General features: G+C 35.1%; 1 protein-coding gene across 1 annotated transcript; it reads right to left on the bottom strand.

Annotated features, from left to right (window-relative positions):
- Positions 1 to 583: 583 nt before the first annotated feature.
- On the bottom strand, positions 584 to 14,155 carry LOC122609820 (calmodulin-binding transcription activator 3). The gene is made up of 13 exons (XM_043782763.1): positions 13,947 to 14,155; positions 13,124 to 13,243; positions 12,855 to 12,970; positions 12,626 to 12,714; positions 12,155 to 12,197; positions 9,326 to 9,518; positions 8,850 to 8,963; positions 8,545 to 8,768; positions 7,861 to 8,364; positions 6,574 to 7,274; positions 2,653 to 3,217; positions 1,604 to 1,942; positions 584 to 926 (listed from the first exon to the last, which is right to left on the bottom strand). Exons 1-13 carry the CDS (start codon positions 13,984 to 13,986, stop codon positions 816 to 818), a joined length of 3,159 nt encoding a protein of 1,052 aa, XP_043638698.1. The 5' UTR covers positions 13,987 to 14,155; the 3' UTR covers positions 584 to 815.
- Between the last annotated feature and the right edge of the window lie 5,943 nt (positions 14,156 to 20,098).

The raw sequence follows: 20,098 nt of genomic DNA, 5'->3' as shown, positions 1-20,098 counted from the left end.
GTAATTATGAAGAATAGTTTGTTTCTCCATGTGATGTTTAGTGACAACTAGAATCATAATAAAAAAGTAAAAGTAATATCAAAAACAGATACTTATTTAAACATACCAAATTAACAAACAATAATATCCAGCTTCATTCAACGAGAAGGAAAACATGAAATCTACTTGGAACTTTGGAAGGTTTTGTGTGTTCAAACTTCATTGTATATTGGCAGGTTAAAATTGCATCCAAATTACGCAAATATTAAAATAAAATATACACCTGCATTCTTCATCTGATGAAATAATTACGAAGCCATTTTATTTTATTTTTTGCATAAACACACCAAACCACAAGAACCAGCATGTATCAGAGCGAATGAAAGATATGAACATCTGCAACATTATTATCGCGTGGTGCTTGTACATAATAAACGACTAAAAGGAGAAAGTCTTCCTAGTTTTGAATATCCAGGAATGGTGAATACTTTTTAATTGAATGTAAGCAACTTAACCATGCACATACACAAATTCCAACTAATATTTAACACGTGTTGTAACATGTAAGCAAGCAAACTAATCTTCGAGTCAAAAGACAACAATATAAATGTAGTTGTTTTCCTACTTATAATAATATTAGTTTGTTGCCAAAGTCAAATATCTTGTTTAGCATACAATGTACAGGGATAACACCGTTCCTATGCAAATCCTTGGCACAAGTCTAAGTCCCACTTTAAATCAAACAATTAACCATTTACAAAAATAAGCTTTGTATCAGAAGGCATATGGCACAATATAAAACCAGATTCCACAATGCAATAAGACGAAATCAAGGCTCAGATAGTCATAAAAGTGTCATCATCGCCTAGCAATGCATCAAGGTCGATCAGATCGTCATCAAAATCAGCAGCTTCTTCTGAACTCTCCATAGCCTTGTCATATGCAGCCTGTCAACAATGGATTGAGATAACAAACCCAAAAGCATAAGCAAGCATATAGACATTTATATTGTGAGATACAAAAGGGAAGGCAGTTAGTTTGTCACTTGCATGATGGTTATTACTTTCATTTACGTGGTTCAGCACCTTTGACCGTAACAGTCCACAGGATTTCACACAAAGCTAACTATTTACAGTCCAAACAAACTTTAGGTACTCGACCCAGCGGGCATGTCCATTTTAAAAGTTGACAAGACATGTGGGATCCAAGACTTAGTAAATAGGCTAAACCCCTGGGATTATGAATTTATGATAGATTGTGCAAGAGGATGATTAAGCAAAATGCAACACTTACTCCCTACTAGGTTGACCATTATCTCTAACAGATCAAACCAGTTTGATAAACATATTAAAACTAAAAAACAGAACAGTCCAAATGGGTAAATAGGTCATTTTTATAATGTATGAAACCTCCAAAATTAAGTTATTATAGTTCCTAAACTATTAATAATTTTACATAGAAATTTTTAAAGAAAAAGTTCAAACACGTTTTATTATAACCCTTACCTTGTTTAACCATTTCCAGCCATAAAACCAAAACCCATTTTCAACACTTACCCAACCTACATGCCCCACACATTTTGCCACCACCTAGATTTTCATAAACTGGACATGTAAACATATACCTTGCTTTGCTGCATGTCATTGACAACATTGAGCAATCTACGGTATTGATCTCTTGCCTCAGGATACTGAACCATAGACTTGACTCTTGCAAGTGCCTTTTGCAATCGTTGTTCAGTTTGCTTCCTGCCTTCTTTGAAAAAATCATCATCATCCTCCCTTAAAGGCTTAGCCTCCATGGTGCTAGTACCTTCAGGTATTGCTTCAGGAATTGCTTCAGGCTTAAATCCGCTCAAACCACGTCCCTTACGCCTCCACCTTAAAATTACCTTGTCCAATATTCCCACCGACCACACTATCTTTTTGTAGTTCTTCCTCACTTGGTGTCCTCTGACGTGTGCCTACATCACATGACAACCACATGTTAATTACATACTACAACGTTCTAGATAACATATACAGATTCCTGTGCAGATTACAAGCAGAAACATGATAAGAAAGCTGATGTAACACAAAGAAAAGAAGAAACTGTGACATGTGTAAACTCAATCAGATATAACCAATTGTAATATTGAATAAATACGACCAAATAATATTCAGTTAGAATGAAATGTGCTGCGTTAAATAAATGGGTAAATGGAGAAGGTTTTCCATGTGCTGTGGGATATAGTTCATGGAAATTTGATGTTAGTAGATTTAAATATCAGATAATTAGTTGTAGACTATTAACCTCAGCTTTTTGATCGTTCAAGGAGCTAATATTTAAATAAATTGACCAATATGAACAGTTTTATGCAGAAACTCATGACATGTTAAGCAGCTATGAAACTATAGACCTATAGTTCATAGTTTGAAGAAACTTTCAGTTATTAAAAATGAAAATCAGGATAAAAAAGAGGGATATATAAATCATAATACATCTTTCACAATCAGTTAATTTACAGCAGGTATGGAACCGATTATCTACAGATAACTTTTCGACACCAATCAAATAATCAGAAGCGGTACACTGAAAACTGATTATTACAGTTTCAAGGCGCAATAATCGTGTAATCTTTATTAAAATGACCAATCCAAACAGCACTCTACTCATTACTGGTAAATAGGTTACCTGAATTTTGACAACTCTCTGCCTCATTATCAGAAAATCTTTTCTCCCTTTATAACTTCGAAACTTATTTTGAATCCGCACTGCAGCAGCATGTACCGGCTCATCATGTTGACCGGTCTTGGCTGTCTTTAAAGCAAGAAGTGAGAGGGCCCGCTCATCTGACATCCCAAATTTATTACCACCATGCTCTTTTAGCAGCTTTTTTTGGAAGGATTGCACTCGGAATACTTGGTGAATCCGAGCAGCAGCTTGAGTAGCATTACAAACAGCGGCTAGTGAATCTTTTAAAGGCAAATCCCCATAAGTCACGGGAGTTGGAGTCCTTTCTGACACTATCTGTACGGCCTTGGAACCAGATGTTTCACCTTCCTTTTTGGCATCCTTTAGATTTAGAAGTTCAAGGTGGGCACTTAATGCAGCTTCAGCACAATAACCTGCAATCCCTTTGTCTCCATTGCTAGCAGCCAAGTCTGCAGGTGTTCTACCGGTTGGGTATCTCGGAGAAGGATCTGTTAGTGCTCCTGCAGCGGCACCTTGTGAAATGAGAAAAGCCACTGTGCGCTCTCTGCAAAAGAATATGTTCATTGCTCGTTTAGATACTGAAATGTATGTATAGACGACAGTTTCAGCCCATCTACTTATGAAAGCTAAATTTGGAGACCGTGGTATCTCAAATAGGGTGAATCCAACTTTTAGTTGTAATCACCCAAAAGGTCTGTTCTAGTGAAAACACCCCCCAAAGGTTTAAACTACTATATGTATAATGTTATTTTTTGAAGTTATTTTCAGGTCATAGCCAACATATTGATTACTTGCTTTAACGTTGAGATAACACTGTAAAAACAAACAAACAAGTACTTGCCTGTTTCAAACAGAAATAAATCAACCACCACCCACCCCGATCATCAAAATTTCTAAAGCTGAATCAAATTGCAACTTCACTTTATTATGAAATAGTATGGGAAGTCATATATAGACTTGCTAGCAAGAAACTTAAAAAAATAACAAGATGTGGTAATCCGACCTAATTACCTAAAAGGCTAAAAATGGGTTGATTTGTGTTATGGGTTAGACTAGAGGATTGATGTGTATCAGACCAATAACGAAGTTATATGCTGGATTTGAGCTCCAGTAGCTCCACAATGTCTCATACGACAATAATAATAATCTCCACACTTAATCCTAATGGCTAGCAGCCTTATTTACACTTGACTGTTGGGTTTGAAGGGTTGCTGGCCAAAAGGCCTGATCTATTAGGAGGCCTGTTTAGGTTTCCTTTTGGACCAAGTTTCTAACCCTAGCTGTTCTCCTGTATATATCTCCTCATTGTAATTGTAATCTTATGGTTCAGAGCTTAATAAAATAATCTAGTTGCAGCCGGTGGACTAGGCCCCCCACTGGGGCCGAACCACGTTAAATTCTTGTGTCGTTTATCTATTTTCTGGTTTTATCTTCTTATTTAAATTGCTTCCGCTGTGCCTAGCTAAGGGTTGTTCCTAACAAGTGGCATCAAAGCTTAGGTTCTATTTGATTCGGTTGTCTTTGCTTGTGGCTGTTGGTTATTTGGGATTAGGGTTTGGTTCGGACTTTCTATGGTTCGCCGTTTTTTCAGTGTCGACCAACAGAGCCTGCTGCTGTTTATTTCAGCCGCGATTAGGGTTCTAAGAGCAAGGCTGTTCGGATCTGTTCTAGCTAGCTGCTGTACGCGTTTAGGGTTTTTACCCTTGTTCGCTGCTGCTGCTATTTTGCTGTTATTTGCAGCTGTTTGTGGCAGTTATTAGCTGTTGCTGCTGCAGTTTCACAGCAATATTCAGGACCTGTTTCACTGCTGTTGCTTTCTGGGTCTGGTTTGCAGCTGTTTTGCTGCTGTTCCGCCGCTGTTTCACCACTGTTAACCGCCTGCCGCCGCCGCTGTTGCAGCTGTCTTTGCTGTTGTCAGCCGAACGGCTGGAATTCTGTTAGGGTTTCTATTTTTTGGGGTTTTGGTGTTGAATGATCGATTGGAAGATGATAAAAGCACTGTTTTGGTTTTCTTGTTTGAGAAGGTATTGGCTACTGTTCTTGGTTACCACCGTGACATTCTTGTTCGTCATTGATCAGAGGTAGAGGTAGAGGTAGAGGTAGAGGTAGAGGTAGAGGTTGAGGTAGAGGTAGAGGTAGAGGTAGAGGTAGAGGTAGAGGTAGAGGTAGAGGTAGAGGTAGAGGTACTGTCTCTCTCTGTTCAGTTTATAGTTTATTGTTTGAGTTGTATCTCGGGTTATTCTCATTGACGATTATGGTGTGTTTTTTGCGGGTGGTTGTTACTAAGTTTGTTGTTGTGATTACCTTGATCGATTAGAAAAGAAAAGAAGATAACTGGTCTGGAACTGTGGATGGTATTCCTTGTTTAGTTTTAATCAGTGGTTTGACTTTTGAGTGGATCTTTGTACTGGTATTTGGTATTGGGCGAAGGTTTTCGCTGGTTGAATACGAGTGGAGGTTCGTCGCATGAAGTCTGGTTTAGCGTGGTTGGAATAACAGGGAAAATGGGAGTTGTACGTAGTTGACTTGTGGGGTTGCATGAGGTGCTCGGGATTTTAGAGTTGATAAAATTCTGCTTATGAGAATGTGTCTGGGTTGATGAATTGGGACTCATTGGAAGGTAGTGAAGACTCTTATTACAAATTCTAGTTTGCTTCATTTTATGTTACCTACTGTAGTGAAACACTGGTGAATCTCTTGTTTAGACTTTTGGAGCGCAGATTACTGCACTACCGGAAGAAATGAACCAACTTTCGGAGAAAAGTCTTGGCTCACAGATTCGAGAGTTATACGAGTCTAGTTCGCAGTAGAGAACTCTGGGACTTTCAGGTAATCTGTTTGAATACGTTCGGAGGTTTGAACTTGGACGGGATATTGTAACAGTGGAAGCACGAGGAGTGTGTTGACATATGTTGAAATCGACGTTGAGTTCTGAAGACCAAGATTCCGAATGAAATCACTCCTGTGATGCTACCGCTAGTGAAGAGTGTTGTTATTCCCCTAGAGTCTCTGGAGCCGGTTTTTGAAATCAGTAGGAGCCGGTTGAGATTGAGGATGAGTCATTAGTGGACTTTGCCATGACTGAGTCAGTTGTGTCTAACTGTATTGGAGCAGTTTACAGCTTCAATGGGGTTGTCAGGTGACTTATGAAAAGGGCCGCTGCAACTAGGTACACTTGGGATGCATGGATTGAAGTTTGGTTTGTTCTTGGGAACTGGACCTGTGAAGACTTCTATTCCTATCTATTTTTATTGAAATCTTAGCTTGTTCATGAAAAACCGAAGACTTGAGAAACTTCCGTTGTTGATGTTTTAGTTTGTTCTTGGAACTGGAGGCTTGGAGGATTTCTGTTATTGAAGATTAGTAGAGTAACTGTTTGAATGGGATATTGTTTGCTTGAATGGCGGGCTGAAGTTTTTCGCAAGGACTTCAAGTGGGAGACTGTTGGGTTTGAAGGCTTGTTGGCCAAAAGGCATGATCTATTAAGGAGGCCTGTTTAGGTTTCCTTGGGGACCAAGTTTCTAACCCAAGCTGTTCTCTCATATATATATCTCCTCATTGTAATTGTAATCTTATGGTTCAGAGCTTAATAAAATAACCTAGTTGCAGCCGGTGGACTAGGCCACCCACTGGGGCCGAACCACGTTAAATTCTTGTGTCGTTTATCTATTTTCTGGTTTTATCTTCTTGTTTAAATTGCTTCCGCTGTGCTTAGCTAAGGGTTGTTCCTTACATTGACCTAATCTTGGAGAACAAGTAACTTCCAAGAATAACAAGACAATTATTATAAATCGACAATTGACACCCTTGGACTTCTGGTTCATATCAAGGATCTAATTAACAAGAAAACTGATTGAATGGGTTAAAAGTCATCCAAAGTGTCACAAGCCAACAAGTTACCTGCCACAAGATGCAGCCCAGTGGAGGGCGGTCCAGCCATTGACATCTCGAAAGTTGATACTAACTCCTGCAGCAACAGTAGGCGGAATAGCCCAGTCATAACCAAGGGCAGCTGCAAAATGCACCACACCTTGCCCACCTTCATCTAACACACAAGCACCTTTTCCACCTTCTCCCACCTTATGAATGATCCATGTATACAGCTTTTCCTTGAGCAGCTTTTGAAAAAGTTGACTCCTTGCTCTCTCTGAAGAAAAATCCTCTTCTGATGTAAGCTTTAGCATTTGATCCCACTCACTGTTATCCTCTTGAATCAATGAACTAAGTTGCATTTTAAGTTCAGGATCATTCAAACTGTCTACAGAGCTTTGGGAATTTCCAGATCCAAGAGATAATAATTTCACAAACCGCATGTGTAGAAGCATTTCATTAGAGTTGTCACCACTACTGAGATCTGCACCATCCATATCTTGATGATTCTCGATGAGTTTGAACTCAAACTCTCGTACTTCACTGCAAGCAACTCTATTGGAACACGTTACATAAAAATGGACCCTTCCCGGCTTGTGTTCGGGTGTACGACAACGGAGAACACCATCACCTACAACCTCTGCAGGGACTTCTAACTCTCCAAACATACATGCCCATTCACAGTGCTTCAATTCTTGTTGACCCCTTAGAAATCTGCCCGTTATTAAAACCTAGTTGTAATGCAAAAAAAAGATGCACAATTAAAACAGCAGAATTCCACTTTACTATACGTCTGAACTACATTATTCCTTTCTCTTACTAATACGGTTATAAGGATATGTTTTTGTGCATAGGCAAGGTCATTATTCCAATTTCTAATATATAAATACATCAGATACCGGTACTAGAGGGGGGAGATTCAGTTCAATTACTGATGAATGGGTCAATTTGGGTAGTAATTTTCTTTTGATGTGCCAGATATGAAGGAAAATAATTAGTTGAACAATACACAGGCGAAACAGATTGGATTTCAGACAACATGTATCTTTTTAAGGTAAACCTCCTCAACTGGAAAAACCCCTTGCCCAATTTTACATCTATCTCGATGGGTATTCTACAGAAACTTCTTGCATAGTAATCTACATCTGATAACTTGACTCTGGTAATTGGAAATTCATATTCATAATCAGTTATATTCAGACGCACAGCTGATTATTGTGAAACCAGATAGCAAGGATCATCTATAAAACACATTCAAAGTAATGTTTATTTTATGTTTACAAATCCCAAATTGGAACTTGTAAGAAATAATTGTACCTTAATTTCGGACCCAGTATATGCCCAGTTCGGAGAGAAGTCAATAATGCTGAAGAGCTGGTCCTGGGAGAGAGACGGGCCCAAAACATAACTGTCCAAATGCACTTGTGGACTAATAATGGAATCATCAACTCCATTCTCACTTTCAACAGCTTCCCAGTAGGTCTCAGAAGTGGACTGGGTTTGTGTCTCCTTCACGTCTCCAAGTTCTTTGGCCATCCATCGGTCAAAGCTGTCATTCTTCTTAAGACCCTCCTTTTTGCTCAGCCCCTCCACATATGGAGATTTCAAAGAGCCATATTTTTCATCTATATTCAAACTGCCCACCAGATTCGATTTCACAGGTTTCTCACCATCTTCATCTATAAATTGTAATTCAAAATTTTCTTGTTCAAGAGTCTTATTGTGATCAATGGCATTGCCAGTCTCAAACGAATTGAAAATTTCTGCATAACTAACTTCTTCGTTGAGCCTAGATTGAAGATTGTTATATGCTGCATCATGCTGCAAATTTTTATAAACAGATCACTTAGCGAATGTTTTGTAATTTCATATGAAATGTGACTGAATCGTTCACGTGCTGGCTCAGTTTACAACTAGAAACATAACAAAATGGTTGAAAACCTGAATAGTATACCACAAATGTTAAAGATAATAAATATATATGATTGTAAGTAGTAGTACCTGCCACCCTGAACTTCCCTTGAATTCCTGCGCTTGATCAAATCCTGTGTTATAAGACTCGGATGAGAGATGTGTTGGCTGGTAGCTGGCAGACTGACTTCCTGCACTGTAGCTTTCAAACGCATATGGATAACCAACATCAATATTGTTTGCACTTTTGTCCCCTTGCATGAGTGAGACAAAACTCATATCGGGATTTCCTTGAAATTTTACATCGTAATCATCTGTAGGTGGGTTTGGTTAGAATGAGGTAATGAAAGAAATCTAACAAAATATATGCATTGATGAATCTTTCATAGAATTACTTGAGGAAGGAACTGGATAATAAGGCATAGGGAGTGAATCATCTGTCTTTACTGTAGCTGACGGTTGCAAGTTGAGGATAGAACCATATCTCGAAGTAGATTGGTGAGAATATGCTGCAGCAAAAGTTCATATCCGAACTAATCATATTTCAGATAAGTCGACAGTAAGAAGCGGACAGACAAATAAGAACACTAGATGTGGCAATTTCACTTTTCAACCCATCTTCTCGTGAATAGGTCAAATAAGTATATCTGAACTTCTATAAATTATTATTAAAATATCATAGCTTTCAGCATCGTACTAAACAAACTAGATATTGACAAAAAGTGTATCAGGTCAACCCAACAACACTCCTCCCACTTTGAGCAGTACCAATATAAGTAGTAAATCAAAACCTGTTTAAAATTGTTACCCAACCCACTAGCCTGAGTAATTTTCCACCTTTATAAAAATAAACTAAAAGGAACAACCAAACCTGACTCTGCATCTTCGTATTCTGAGGCTTGTGTGCTATTGTCAGTAGTTTGAGAAGCCACAGGGTTATATGTGCGAAATTTAGAAGACACGGAACTATCAACCTCAGAAGTAGATATGTTCTCTTCACTTTCCAAAGAGTTGGGAGTTGCTTCTCCAACCTCTCTAACACGATTTGTGTTTGTCCTACTCCCCTGATAAATATACATAACGATAAACAAAATCACTTATTATTCGAAAAGAACGTAATACTGTAATAGCATGGAACAGTGTAAAAATCTATCACTTGGGCAAGGTTCAGACTTCAGTCAATGGCTGAGCTTAGCTTAAATATTACTGACATACATCTTAGTTAGATGTATTTCAGTAATAGTTAAGTTGTATGTTAGTACTTCTCACGCTTCCTAAAAGCCTTCGCATAGTAACCCACATCTCCTACTATATACTAAAAGAAGGTTGTCCTGACTTATTAGCCAATCACAACCTTCTATTTTCCCACAACAATCTATATACAATTATTAATATAGATAGATATATCTATGATCTCGACTTTATTTTTCATACACAAGCACCCATATGTAAATCGTTATAAAACTTGTATTAGTTTATTCTTTATAGCTAGATCTTAATCCAACATTATCATAGCCTTAACAAGTTAATAAATAGAATGTGCATCTAAAAATATTGTTTCCTGTATTAGTTATTTTAACCATAATATGTATGTACAAAGTGTCTTATTGATATATGTATGTGCATCTTTAATATTGATATATAAAAAATTTGAAAAAGCCAGTTCCACTTATAAATAAAAGCCTCGAATAATTTATACATACTGTCAAATACTTTATAGGTAAATAAAAACTTCAATACTTATTGGTCATTCAAATACTTCTAAGCCATCATCTAATACAACTCGCGTGACCACACATGTCTAGATACTATAAACATTATATGATATTAATTTTCATGCAATACAAGTACACAGAATGGTTAATGCATCTACGATAACTTCAAATATTTTCCTTCAAATATCAAAATAATTATGCAAATAACCATTACATGATATTAAAATTATTCAATACACATATATTTATCAAAATTGACAAAGTACTACATCCAACACTACTAAATTTGGTGAATAAACGTATATAAAACTTTGAGAATTCGTAAATAAGACAAAGGGCTTTTGACATATTCTTCAATATTACTTAGTCATACAAGTATTTATAAAATGCTATTCACACGGGTAGAAATCTAGTATGATGTATGTGTGTGTATAACCTGTTTGATACAATTTTTATTTCCCTCTACTCTATGTATCGATAAGATCAGGTTGACCAATACCCTACGTTGTGCAATCTTTTCACGCTTATAAATAAATCAGATTGTCAAAAATATGATCTATATTTTAATTCAATTGTTTTTTGAATAAAATGGTTTAAAAGATTTTATGCATCAAAATAAATCTTCAACAACTTTAGACCTGCTTTCTTTGTTTAACTTTTTAATCCAGAACATAAAGCAGATTGCCTAACAAATGGGTTGCGACTGCTACCTCTAAGAACAGGTAACAGCTTATGAATGGCAGTCATAAAAATCTCACCCATCTAATAACTTCAACAAGGAGGTTTGTATGGGAAGTTGTGTAAGCTTTAGAGATCCCAATGTCCTTATCAGAAGTGTAACTGAATAAAAGAACTAGGAGCAAAGTGCATCATACTTGATAATTTATAAAAATGTATGTTCATCTCTTACACTTTTCACTTTATTACGGATAAATCCCTTTATCATGATGAGCTCTGTATTTTTCAGCCTAGTAGCCTACTAGAATATTATGGACTTCACATAAAAAGAGATTTACTGACTGGTCATTCTTTCAGTTTTGTATCATTGATTAATAATTTTGATGCTATTCATCATATTCATATGACTAAGAATAAGGGCTTTTTTGGTGCAAGGGTATGGGAATGAGATAATAGGAGTGAAAGTTATTGTTATTTAGCGGTAATGGGTTTCTACAAACCCACAAGGGTTATAGAAAACAGAGTCATACATTGAGTTAATAATTTCTTTCTTCTCATCCACACACTTAAATTTCATTCGTTTTCTCCTCTCTCACATTCTCTCACACACACTATCATTTATCTTTCTCTCACTACATTCTATATTATTATACTAGAATAATAACTATATCAATTATTTTCTTTCAAACACAAACCCATTGGCAAACTTATCTTTGAACCAAACCTACTTACTATTACAACGCATATCCTATCAGTGGCATAGTTTCTGCTACTACTATACTACTCATAGGAACGCATATACTAGTACCATCTCTAGTTTCATCCCATCTATAAACTACAATTTTACAATAACTTTACCCATGTTAGTTAAACACTATGCAAACATGGAACCACATAGCAACTCAAACATACAAGCTTCATACCATCCCCGTCCCAATTCACAATCATCAAATAACTAGACATGGTAGAAAGTAGAATGGAAGTACTTGAGTATAGAATACTGCTTAGTATCACACAACTGCCTTAATAATGACAAAGCAGAGGAATCTTGTCGACCAACTTGATGGTTATCGACATCTTTTAGGACTGATAACAAAAGATAAATTCGGACAATAACCTTTCGAAAGAAGTAGAAATCTATTGGCTTTGTGACATTACAAAAACATGACTGTTGCGCTTAATTTAAGACAGAAAAATAATCATGTACTTGTATAAGTGACATTGTACCCGAAACTTAGAACTACAGATGGAACCAGATAAGAGGGGGAAAAAAGAGAAAAAATAAAAAATACTAAGATTAGACAAACCTTTACTTCACGGTAGTGGACTAGGACAATATTTGATAGCTCCCTGCAGCAAAAGTAAACATATAAGAGGTCAGTTGACATGCTCTAACCATTACACAGAACTAGAAGTACATGTGTGTGACTGTATGTAATGGAGAGAACAATTATTTTGGTAAGTGGCATCTGGCAAGCCAGGCAGAAGTTGAACAATTCTCATTTTCTATTATTACTATTTTTTTATTGCATGGAAGACTATAACCAGCTGAACCAGACTTGACTATAACCAGCTGAACCAGACTTTACGCATATGTCTTTTCTTAATAAAACGTTAACTGTATACTGTTATCAACTGTGTGTGTGTAAGTGGGTGGGGTGGGGGAGGTTCGGCCAATGCAAGCCAGTTTACAAGTTTTTATTTTTGGTCACTACTTTCTTTTTTTAGATAATTATTTTTAGCAAGCAACCAGAAAGTAGAGAAGAATTTCAACTCACTCTTCAAGCAACCAATAGCTACGCCTCTGAAAATTTTCGTTCTCTTCTCCATGAGCATAGTAGCAGTGTAACACATCTATGCTTCCAGCCTGAGCAAAATTTGGTCAAAAAATTATGGCTAAGAAACAGAATGAAAACATTTGATTGCGCTTTTAGTAAATAAAGCAGCACTGACGAACGAGATGGGCGAGTACTAGATATATTGCGTTAGAGATCTTTCAACACTTACTTTGAGCCTTTCATGAGCTTCCTTAACTGTTTTTCCATCTTTTTTCTTCCTCCAGTTATGTCCATCTTTTCTGAAATACCTTAATACCTTGCGATCAAATAGAAAAAGGGAACCATCTGGAAAATAGAAGCATACATGTACATCAGGCCATGATGTCTATAGGTGCATAATACAATTTGAAACATATGGGACTAAGATATTAATCAAGGGCGGGGCCATGTGTGCATCAGTAAGTAGAAAAATAATCATGATTTAGAAATGAGAGATACTTGGAGGTCTATTTCCAGGCTCGGAAGCAATGCGGAACTTTGTGTAATTTCGAAGGATTTCACATATCTCTGCAGGTCGAAGCCACCGATGCTGTGCTTCTGAAAGTATTTGCGCAATGTCTGCATAGCAACAAACTGGAGTCAAAATAATCTCAACACCAACAACGTAATATCATCAACAACTCGAACAGAGTACACATGACTTTCCTAACTTTTAATCTATTTTTTTATTTAAAATCTGATGTTTGAAAAAGTCGACAAACTAAAACAATTCACTCATTTAATTCAACTAAACATCAAAGTAGTGGCATAATCGAATTTAGTGTCTAAAACTCGTTTATGCGTATAAATAAGATTCTACTTTTTGGTCAACTTAAGGGTCTGAAACTCAGGGTTAAGAACTCGTTCCTTAAATAAACTCCAAAATTAGTAACGAACTCGGCTCAAGCTCGTTTAAGCTCGAAAAGGATCAATCTTTTAACAAACCAAGATCAAGTTTCCAACTTTTAGAGCCCTAATGGCATAAAACAAGAAACCCTTATGGAAAAAAAAAAAAAAAAAAAATCTTACTCATTAGAAAACCACAACCCCAATTAAAAAATAAAATTAAAATTAGAGAAAACGAAATTATTCAACCAAACACTTTCATACAAGTAGCAAACACACATAGGAAATGATACATATATACATACAAAAACCCTCAGATTAATTGATCAAAAACAACAATAATACTAATTATAATCAATAAAAGATAAGTAAAAATTATTATTATTACTAAAAAAGGAAAGAAAAAATAAAGTGGAAGAAGGAGAGTGAAGGTGACCTAATTGAGCACCAAGAGCGTAACGACGACCATCCGCCATTAACAAAACAACAATCCAATCAAATAAATATAAACAGATCGACCTCTTAAACCCTAAAATCAACTCACTATTAGCTCATCAACTGATGTGTGATTTACAATTATTATTTATTTGATGGAAAATATATTGTTATTTATTATTGAGAATATATAAATAAACTGTAAAAAATGAAAAGAAAAAAAAATATACAATACAATGAATTGGATTAAATTAAAAAGTGGACTATGTTAAGAAAAAGAAAGGAAAGGAAGGAGCTGCGAAAGCCGCCGAATTGGAATTGTAAGACAGTTATATACTGCTCATCAATTTTTATATCCTTTTATATTTGACCAACTTTTTTTCTCTCTCTATATCTCTATATCTATATCTATATCTATATCTATATTTTATCAGTGTCTGTGTGTTGTGTGAGAGAGAGAAAGAGAGAGATCTAATACAAACCATAAAAGGGTTTTAATACTCGGTAAGTTTTTATGTAGTATTTCATTGTCTTAAAACTAAAAACATTTCTAACACGAGTCGATTCTTAACTCAAACTACACTTTTGACCTTTTCACACTATACACATTGTTCATATTTTTATTTATTTTTTGTATTCTTTTAAGATCTTTAAATGATAGTTCTAAGGTTAACTCGTATAAAACATTTATATGTTCTATATTAAAATCTTATTCTTCAATTTTTTAATAGGAGAACCGCTAATTTATGGACGTTAAGATTATCATTAGTAAAATCTTTTTTCTTTTAAACGGTATATTACTAGATTTTAGACTCATGTTCAACACTGGACATGAGATTTACGATATTATCAATATTAGATCTTCATACATTTAAGTCTGAAAGACTTATAATTTTGAAAAAATACGGTTTTAAGTGTTATATTTTGCAAATTGTAGTACAATAATAATATGTTCGTCACTGTCATTATTAGCTTAGATATATTGATGGAATTGTTTGCCGTAGTCATACCACAAAAGCATAAGCTATATATATTAACTTCTCCATTATAGAATATTTTGAAACCAGATGTACTCATAATGTGATATTATTATAAAAGATATTAAGAATTAAAATATAAACATATTTGTGATCCCGTACTTGACATTGTATTTATATCTAATATTAAACTAAATATTAATATTTATAATTATAAAAATCTAATCTAATATTTTTTAATAAGTCATTAGGTTTTCAAATAATTTTTTGTATAAAATATTTCATACGTTAAAAAATTTTTTATTTAATTAAATGATTGTAAATTTTAAAAAATTCTCTCAAGTTGATGGTTAAAAATAAATATAAATTAAGTATTAAGGGTTAAAAAGTATAAATTATTCATGTAAAACAAAAAAGTGTAAATTAATTAGACTTTTTCTACAAGTTAATATAAATATTAATATAATAATATATTTAGATAATGATTATTAAGATTTTTAATTTGTAGTTTATCTAAATGATGACAGTCAATTTGATGAATTGAACAATGTGATTAATTAATAAGTCATTAGTTTAAATGTCTTATAGTATATATTTAGATTCTTTATATCTTTTTTTTCTTATTCTTTTAAACGGCATGTTACTCTCTATAATCTTCACTATTGAAACAATCTTTTTTTTATTGAAACAATCTTTTGTTTAGAAAGTTACAACAACAAAAACAACAGGAACTAATCTCTATTCCTTACCAGCGTGCTATGGGGGAGTTGAGATGCAAACAATTTTGTTTCGAAAGTTAGATGAAAGTATTATTTTTGATGTAATGTAATCTATTCAACTTTTTGAATTTGATGGAATTATTATTTAATAATAAACGCACACCACCAAATGGTTTAGTGGCAAACAAAACTTGTTTTCTCATATAAGGTCTTAAATGTGAATCCTACCATGAGGATATTTGGAGGTGGCCACATGTATATAATTTTCACACATACCGGCCTTGAGAGAGTTCCCCCTCCAAATTCTAAATGATATGAGTTTCCCATATATGGGTTTAAATTGATACTTTATTCTGCGAGGGGCTCTATCGAGCGAACCCGGTTACAATAATATATGTTATACTTCCAATCATTCATGAGTAATTCACACAAAAAAACACGCGATATATCTATGTTATATTATTAAGCGTAGGGCGTCAAACTCGAACATCGTCCAAAAAGTTAGGCTAGTGGTGTCGAGCCCGTCATGGAGTGTCGAGACCAAACATCGTTTGCAACGTTAATGTTCTCATGATGTCGTAGGGTAGCGTCGTTGGGAGGCGTCGTATAAACGATGCATGACGACGAGGAGAACCGAATGAGGTGAACGATCATAACAAAAGAAAAATCTTTTCAAATTTTTTTTACCTTAAAAAAGTAGTCATTAGTCACATTTTAGTCTACATAATAAAAATCATATTAACAAAACCGATAGATAACCATCGGAGTCTTGGTCTAATAGTGAAAAGACTCAACCCGAAAATAATACAATTTTTTTTTTACCGAGATGAAGAAAAATCACAACTAAGGTAAAGTAAATTTATACCCAAGATGAAGTAAACTTCAGAACCAAGATGAAGAAAATTCAGAACCAAGATGAAGAAATTTTCAGAACCAAGATGAAGAAGTTTTTAAAACCAAGATGAAGAAATTCAGAACCAAGATGAAGAAATTTTCAGAACCAAGATGAATAAAATTTCAAAACCAAGATGAGCACTTAAAAGACTTGAAAACTTTCTCCTATCATTTCCATACCTAAAAACCAATTTGCCAAACTTCAAATAAGTTAAAGATACATGACTCTACATTTCAACAATTTTCATTTGATCAAGTAAACCATTTACAATGAAACGGGTCGTTTGCCCACATTTACCCAACTTGACGAAATACATCATTTACACCATGACACCATACAAATCATTTCAATTCAAGACTCCATGACTCAAATATGACATTCTTATTAAATCAAACTTTTCAAAACTTCCATTTGCTAAAATGTACATTTTAACATAAAATGGGTTCATTACCCGTTTTGTCCAATGACCCAAAACAACATTTTGACCTTTAACTTACAACAGAACAAATTTATCAAATCTGAAATACACTATAAGTAACCAAGAAGTCATAAAATAAAATCTTTGTACCGAGAGCCACTAGTTCAAAGGGGCCACAATGGTTTCTAGTCACAAGTCAACTACCGTAAAAGCTAATATTTCCAATTCAACTTCAATCTTTAAGCACTTATCTTTGTTTCCACATCCATGACAATCTATAAAAAGGGTAACAACTAAAAGGTAAGCAAAGCTTAGTGAATACTATTGCATACGCTTATACACACGATGGAGGGCAAAAAAACACAAAGGACTATCACATGTAGCCAATGGCATCGTCATACCATCACTTGCATACTCACCTTTGCGCTAACAAAACATACATGGATCCATATACGCTAAACATAATCTCAAGGGATTCTTAGGCCCCAAAGGTTCTTAGGTCTTATCTCAATACAATCTTGGGATTCTTAGGCCCCGTCTTATTACAACTGTGGGATTCTTAGGTCCCGGCCTCAAATTAGGCCCTATCGCCGAATCGATTACTATACACGGAATCCACCATCATATGGTAATCGACCCAACGTACATATAATCGTATGCAAGAGTACTCACCTCCTTCGCGACAACCAAATCCATGATGACCGCAAGAACACAAATTATAAGCTTTCAATCTAGCTGTAACACCCCAAGATTTTTTTAAGATAAATAAAGTAACCCCTTTTGTAGTTTTGACATTAAAATAATTTCCTAGTATTTTATTTTTGGATATGGGGTTAATTTAGTTGGAACTTTAACGGATAGTGGGTAAAAATTACCCACAAAAGTTGATATGGGCGTGGCATCTCAGGAGAGTGCCAGCCTCCTACTTTCCCCCTTAGTCATTCTTCCACTACTGCTTCTTATTTTTTCTCAAATCTTCTTCAAGCTTCTTTCACTCCATTCTAACCAAATTCTAATTCTCCAAGAAATTCTTTAAAGATTAATTATAATAATAATCTCTCATCATCTAAGAAATTGAAAAGTGAGGGTTCTAAGTGTGGTGGTGGTGGCTAAAAATTAGTAATATATAAGAAGGGGGAGAAATTGTGATTTGGATCCCTAATTATATTCTTCCATTCCTTAAGGTAAAGGTTTCATAACCTAGTTGCGATTTCTATTTAGAATTAGGGTTCATGGGAAACCCAATTCGGGGATTTTGAGGTTGGAAGATAATTTTGTTACTTTTTCCCTAAATTCTAATTACATTTTGATATATGATTATAGTGTTGCATGAAATTGTTGATTTGAGTTTGTTAGTGACCATTATGGCCAAAATGAGAACTTGGTAACTATGATATGAAATGGCCATATGGTGATGACAAAAGAGATTTTAGCAAAATGATAGATAGTTGAGATTGATGATTTTGAAAGATTGAATTTTGTTAAATGAGACTTGAAATTGAGCCAACTCAAAGAAAATGAGTTTGGGTGAATAGGAATGCTAGTGAATTGATAGTATGGCTAAGTGAGTTAGCCAAGTTTGTGAATAAAGTCTTATATGCATATTGTGTTGATTTGTTAGGTTGAAAGCTTTGCACTTGTTGTGGCAATCTTGATTGTTTTAGTTGCGGATGAGGTGAGTAAATTTGCATACACTTCCGAAGTATGTTCCTCCTTTCGTGGTTCTTCAGGTGCATTGGGTCGATTACCATATGATGGTGGATTGCGTTAGGGCCTAATTTTTAGGCCAGGGCCTAAGAACCCCATAGTTGTATTGAGATGAGGCCTAAGAACCTCTTTGATTATTGTTTAGCGTATATGGATCCATGTATGTGTTTGTTAGCGCAAAAGTGAGTATGCAAGTGATGGCACGACGGTATCATTGGCTACATGCGATAGTCATTTGTGTTTTTGCCCTTCTTCGTATGTATATTTGTATGCAAGTATTCACTAAGCATTCGCTTACTTTTTAGTTGTTTACCATTTTGATAGGTGGTTCTGGAAGAAGGAACTAGTTCATGTGATTTGAAGTTGTTGACATATCGAAGTTGCTAGGAATTTGAAGGTATTTTGACCATTCTTGGAAGAATGGTGTTTGATAGAAACCTAGTTCATTCCACCTCATATGGCTCTTGGTACATTTTGTGTCCTTTCGTATGAAAGTGTTGTAATGTCATCATTTTGAGTCTTGTAATCCTGAATTGGTAAGTTTGTAGTTGACATTGTGTCAAATGGGTGCTTTGACAACTTGGGTAATTCGGGCAAGTGACCCATTTGGTTTGGTAAACTATGTATATGTTCAAGTAAAGGTTGGTAACTCATTTGATGTTGTATTCAGTGTTTTTGGGTCATTTTGGATGTTAGTAAACTGTTTTAAAAAGTTGGAAATAAATGGAATGAGTTGCAAGTCATTTGGAGTGTCAAAAATAATGATTTTGCTATCTGATCAAAAGTTGCCCCGCAACTCTTAGTAGGTTCACCGCAACTTTGATCTTGTCCATTTTTCTGACCTCTTAGGTTCGCCGCAACTTTGAATTGGTTCACCGCAACTTTTTCTCGTTCAGCACATAACTCAAATTTTCAAACGACTATAACTTTTAAACCGTAACTCCGTTTTTAACGTTCAAATTATCTACGGAAACGTGTTAGAGAGTCTACTTTCCATTGGTAATGTCTTTCAATGATGAAACAAGACTTAAGTTATCCAAAATTTGGTTTGAAGTAATTTGATCAAGTAAAAAAAAATTGTCTTATTTTTGGGCCAAGTCGTTTCACTGGCAAATCAAATTCAAAACACATATAAGGCCATCCATCATATCCAAGGCTATCTAACCATAGCCAAACACAAATAAATCACTAGCAATCTTAACTCATTCTTATTCTCATCATGCTCTTGAATTGACCTCTTTTAAAATCTCAATTTACTTTCACAACATCATGACCATAACTTCATTCTAATACGAAAATCACCATTTCATTATCTCATCAATATGACCATACACATTTTACTCAAAATCATTATTTCCATCTTCTCATAATCACTTTTATATGGTCATGCTACATTATTACTCAAAACCATCATTTTCTTGCTTTGGCCATAGAAAT

Source organism: Erigeron canadensis, chromosome 8 (assembly GCF_010389155.1).
Source record: "Erigeron canadensis isolate Cc75 chromosome 8, C_canadensis_v1, whole genome shotgun sequence".
NCBI lineage: Eukaryota > Viridiplantae > Streptophyta > Magnoliopsida > Asterales > Asteraceae > Erigeron > Erigeron canadensis.
The sequence above is the reverse complement of the archived record's forward strand: the minus strand, read 5'-3'. Positions and strand labels throughout refer to the sequence as shown.

Excerpts from the sequence above, each read along its gene's own strand:
- LOC122609820 (XM_043782763.1), bottom strand. The coding sequence starts at position 13,986 with ATGGCGGATGGTCGTCGTTACGCTCTTGGTGCTCAATTAG. Across the intron at positions 12,715-12,854 it reads AAGCTCATGAAAGGCTCAAA|GCTGGAAGCATAGATGTGTT; the intron begins GTAAGTGTTGAA and ends AATTTTGCTCAG. Across the intron at positions 8,365-8,544 it reads AGGGAAGTTCAGGGTGGCAG|CATGATGCAGCATATAACAA; the intron begins GTACTACTACTT and ends AAAAATTTGCAG.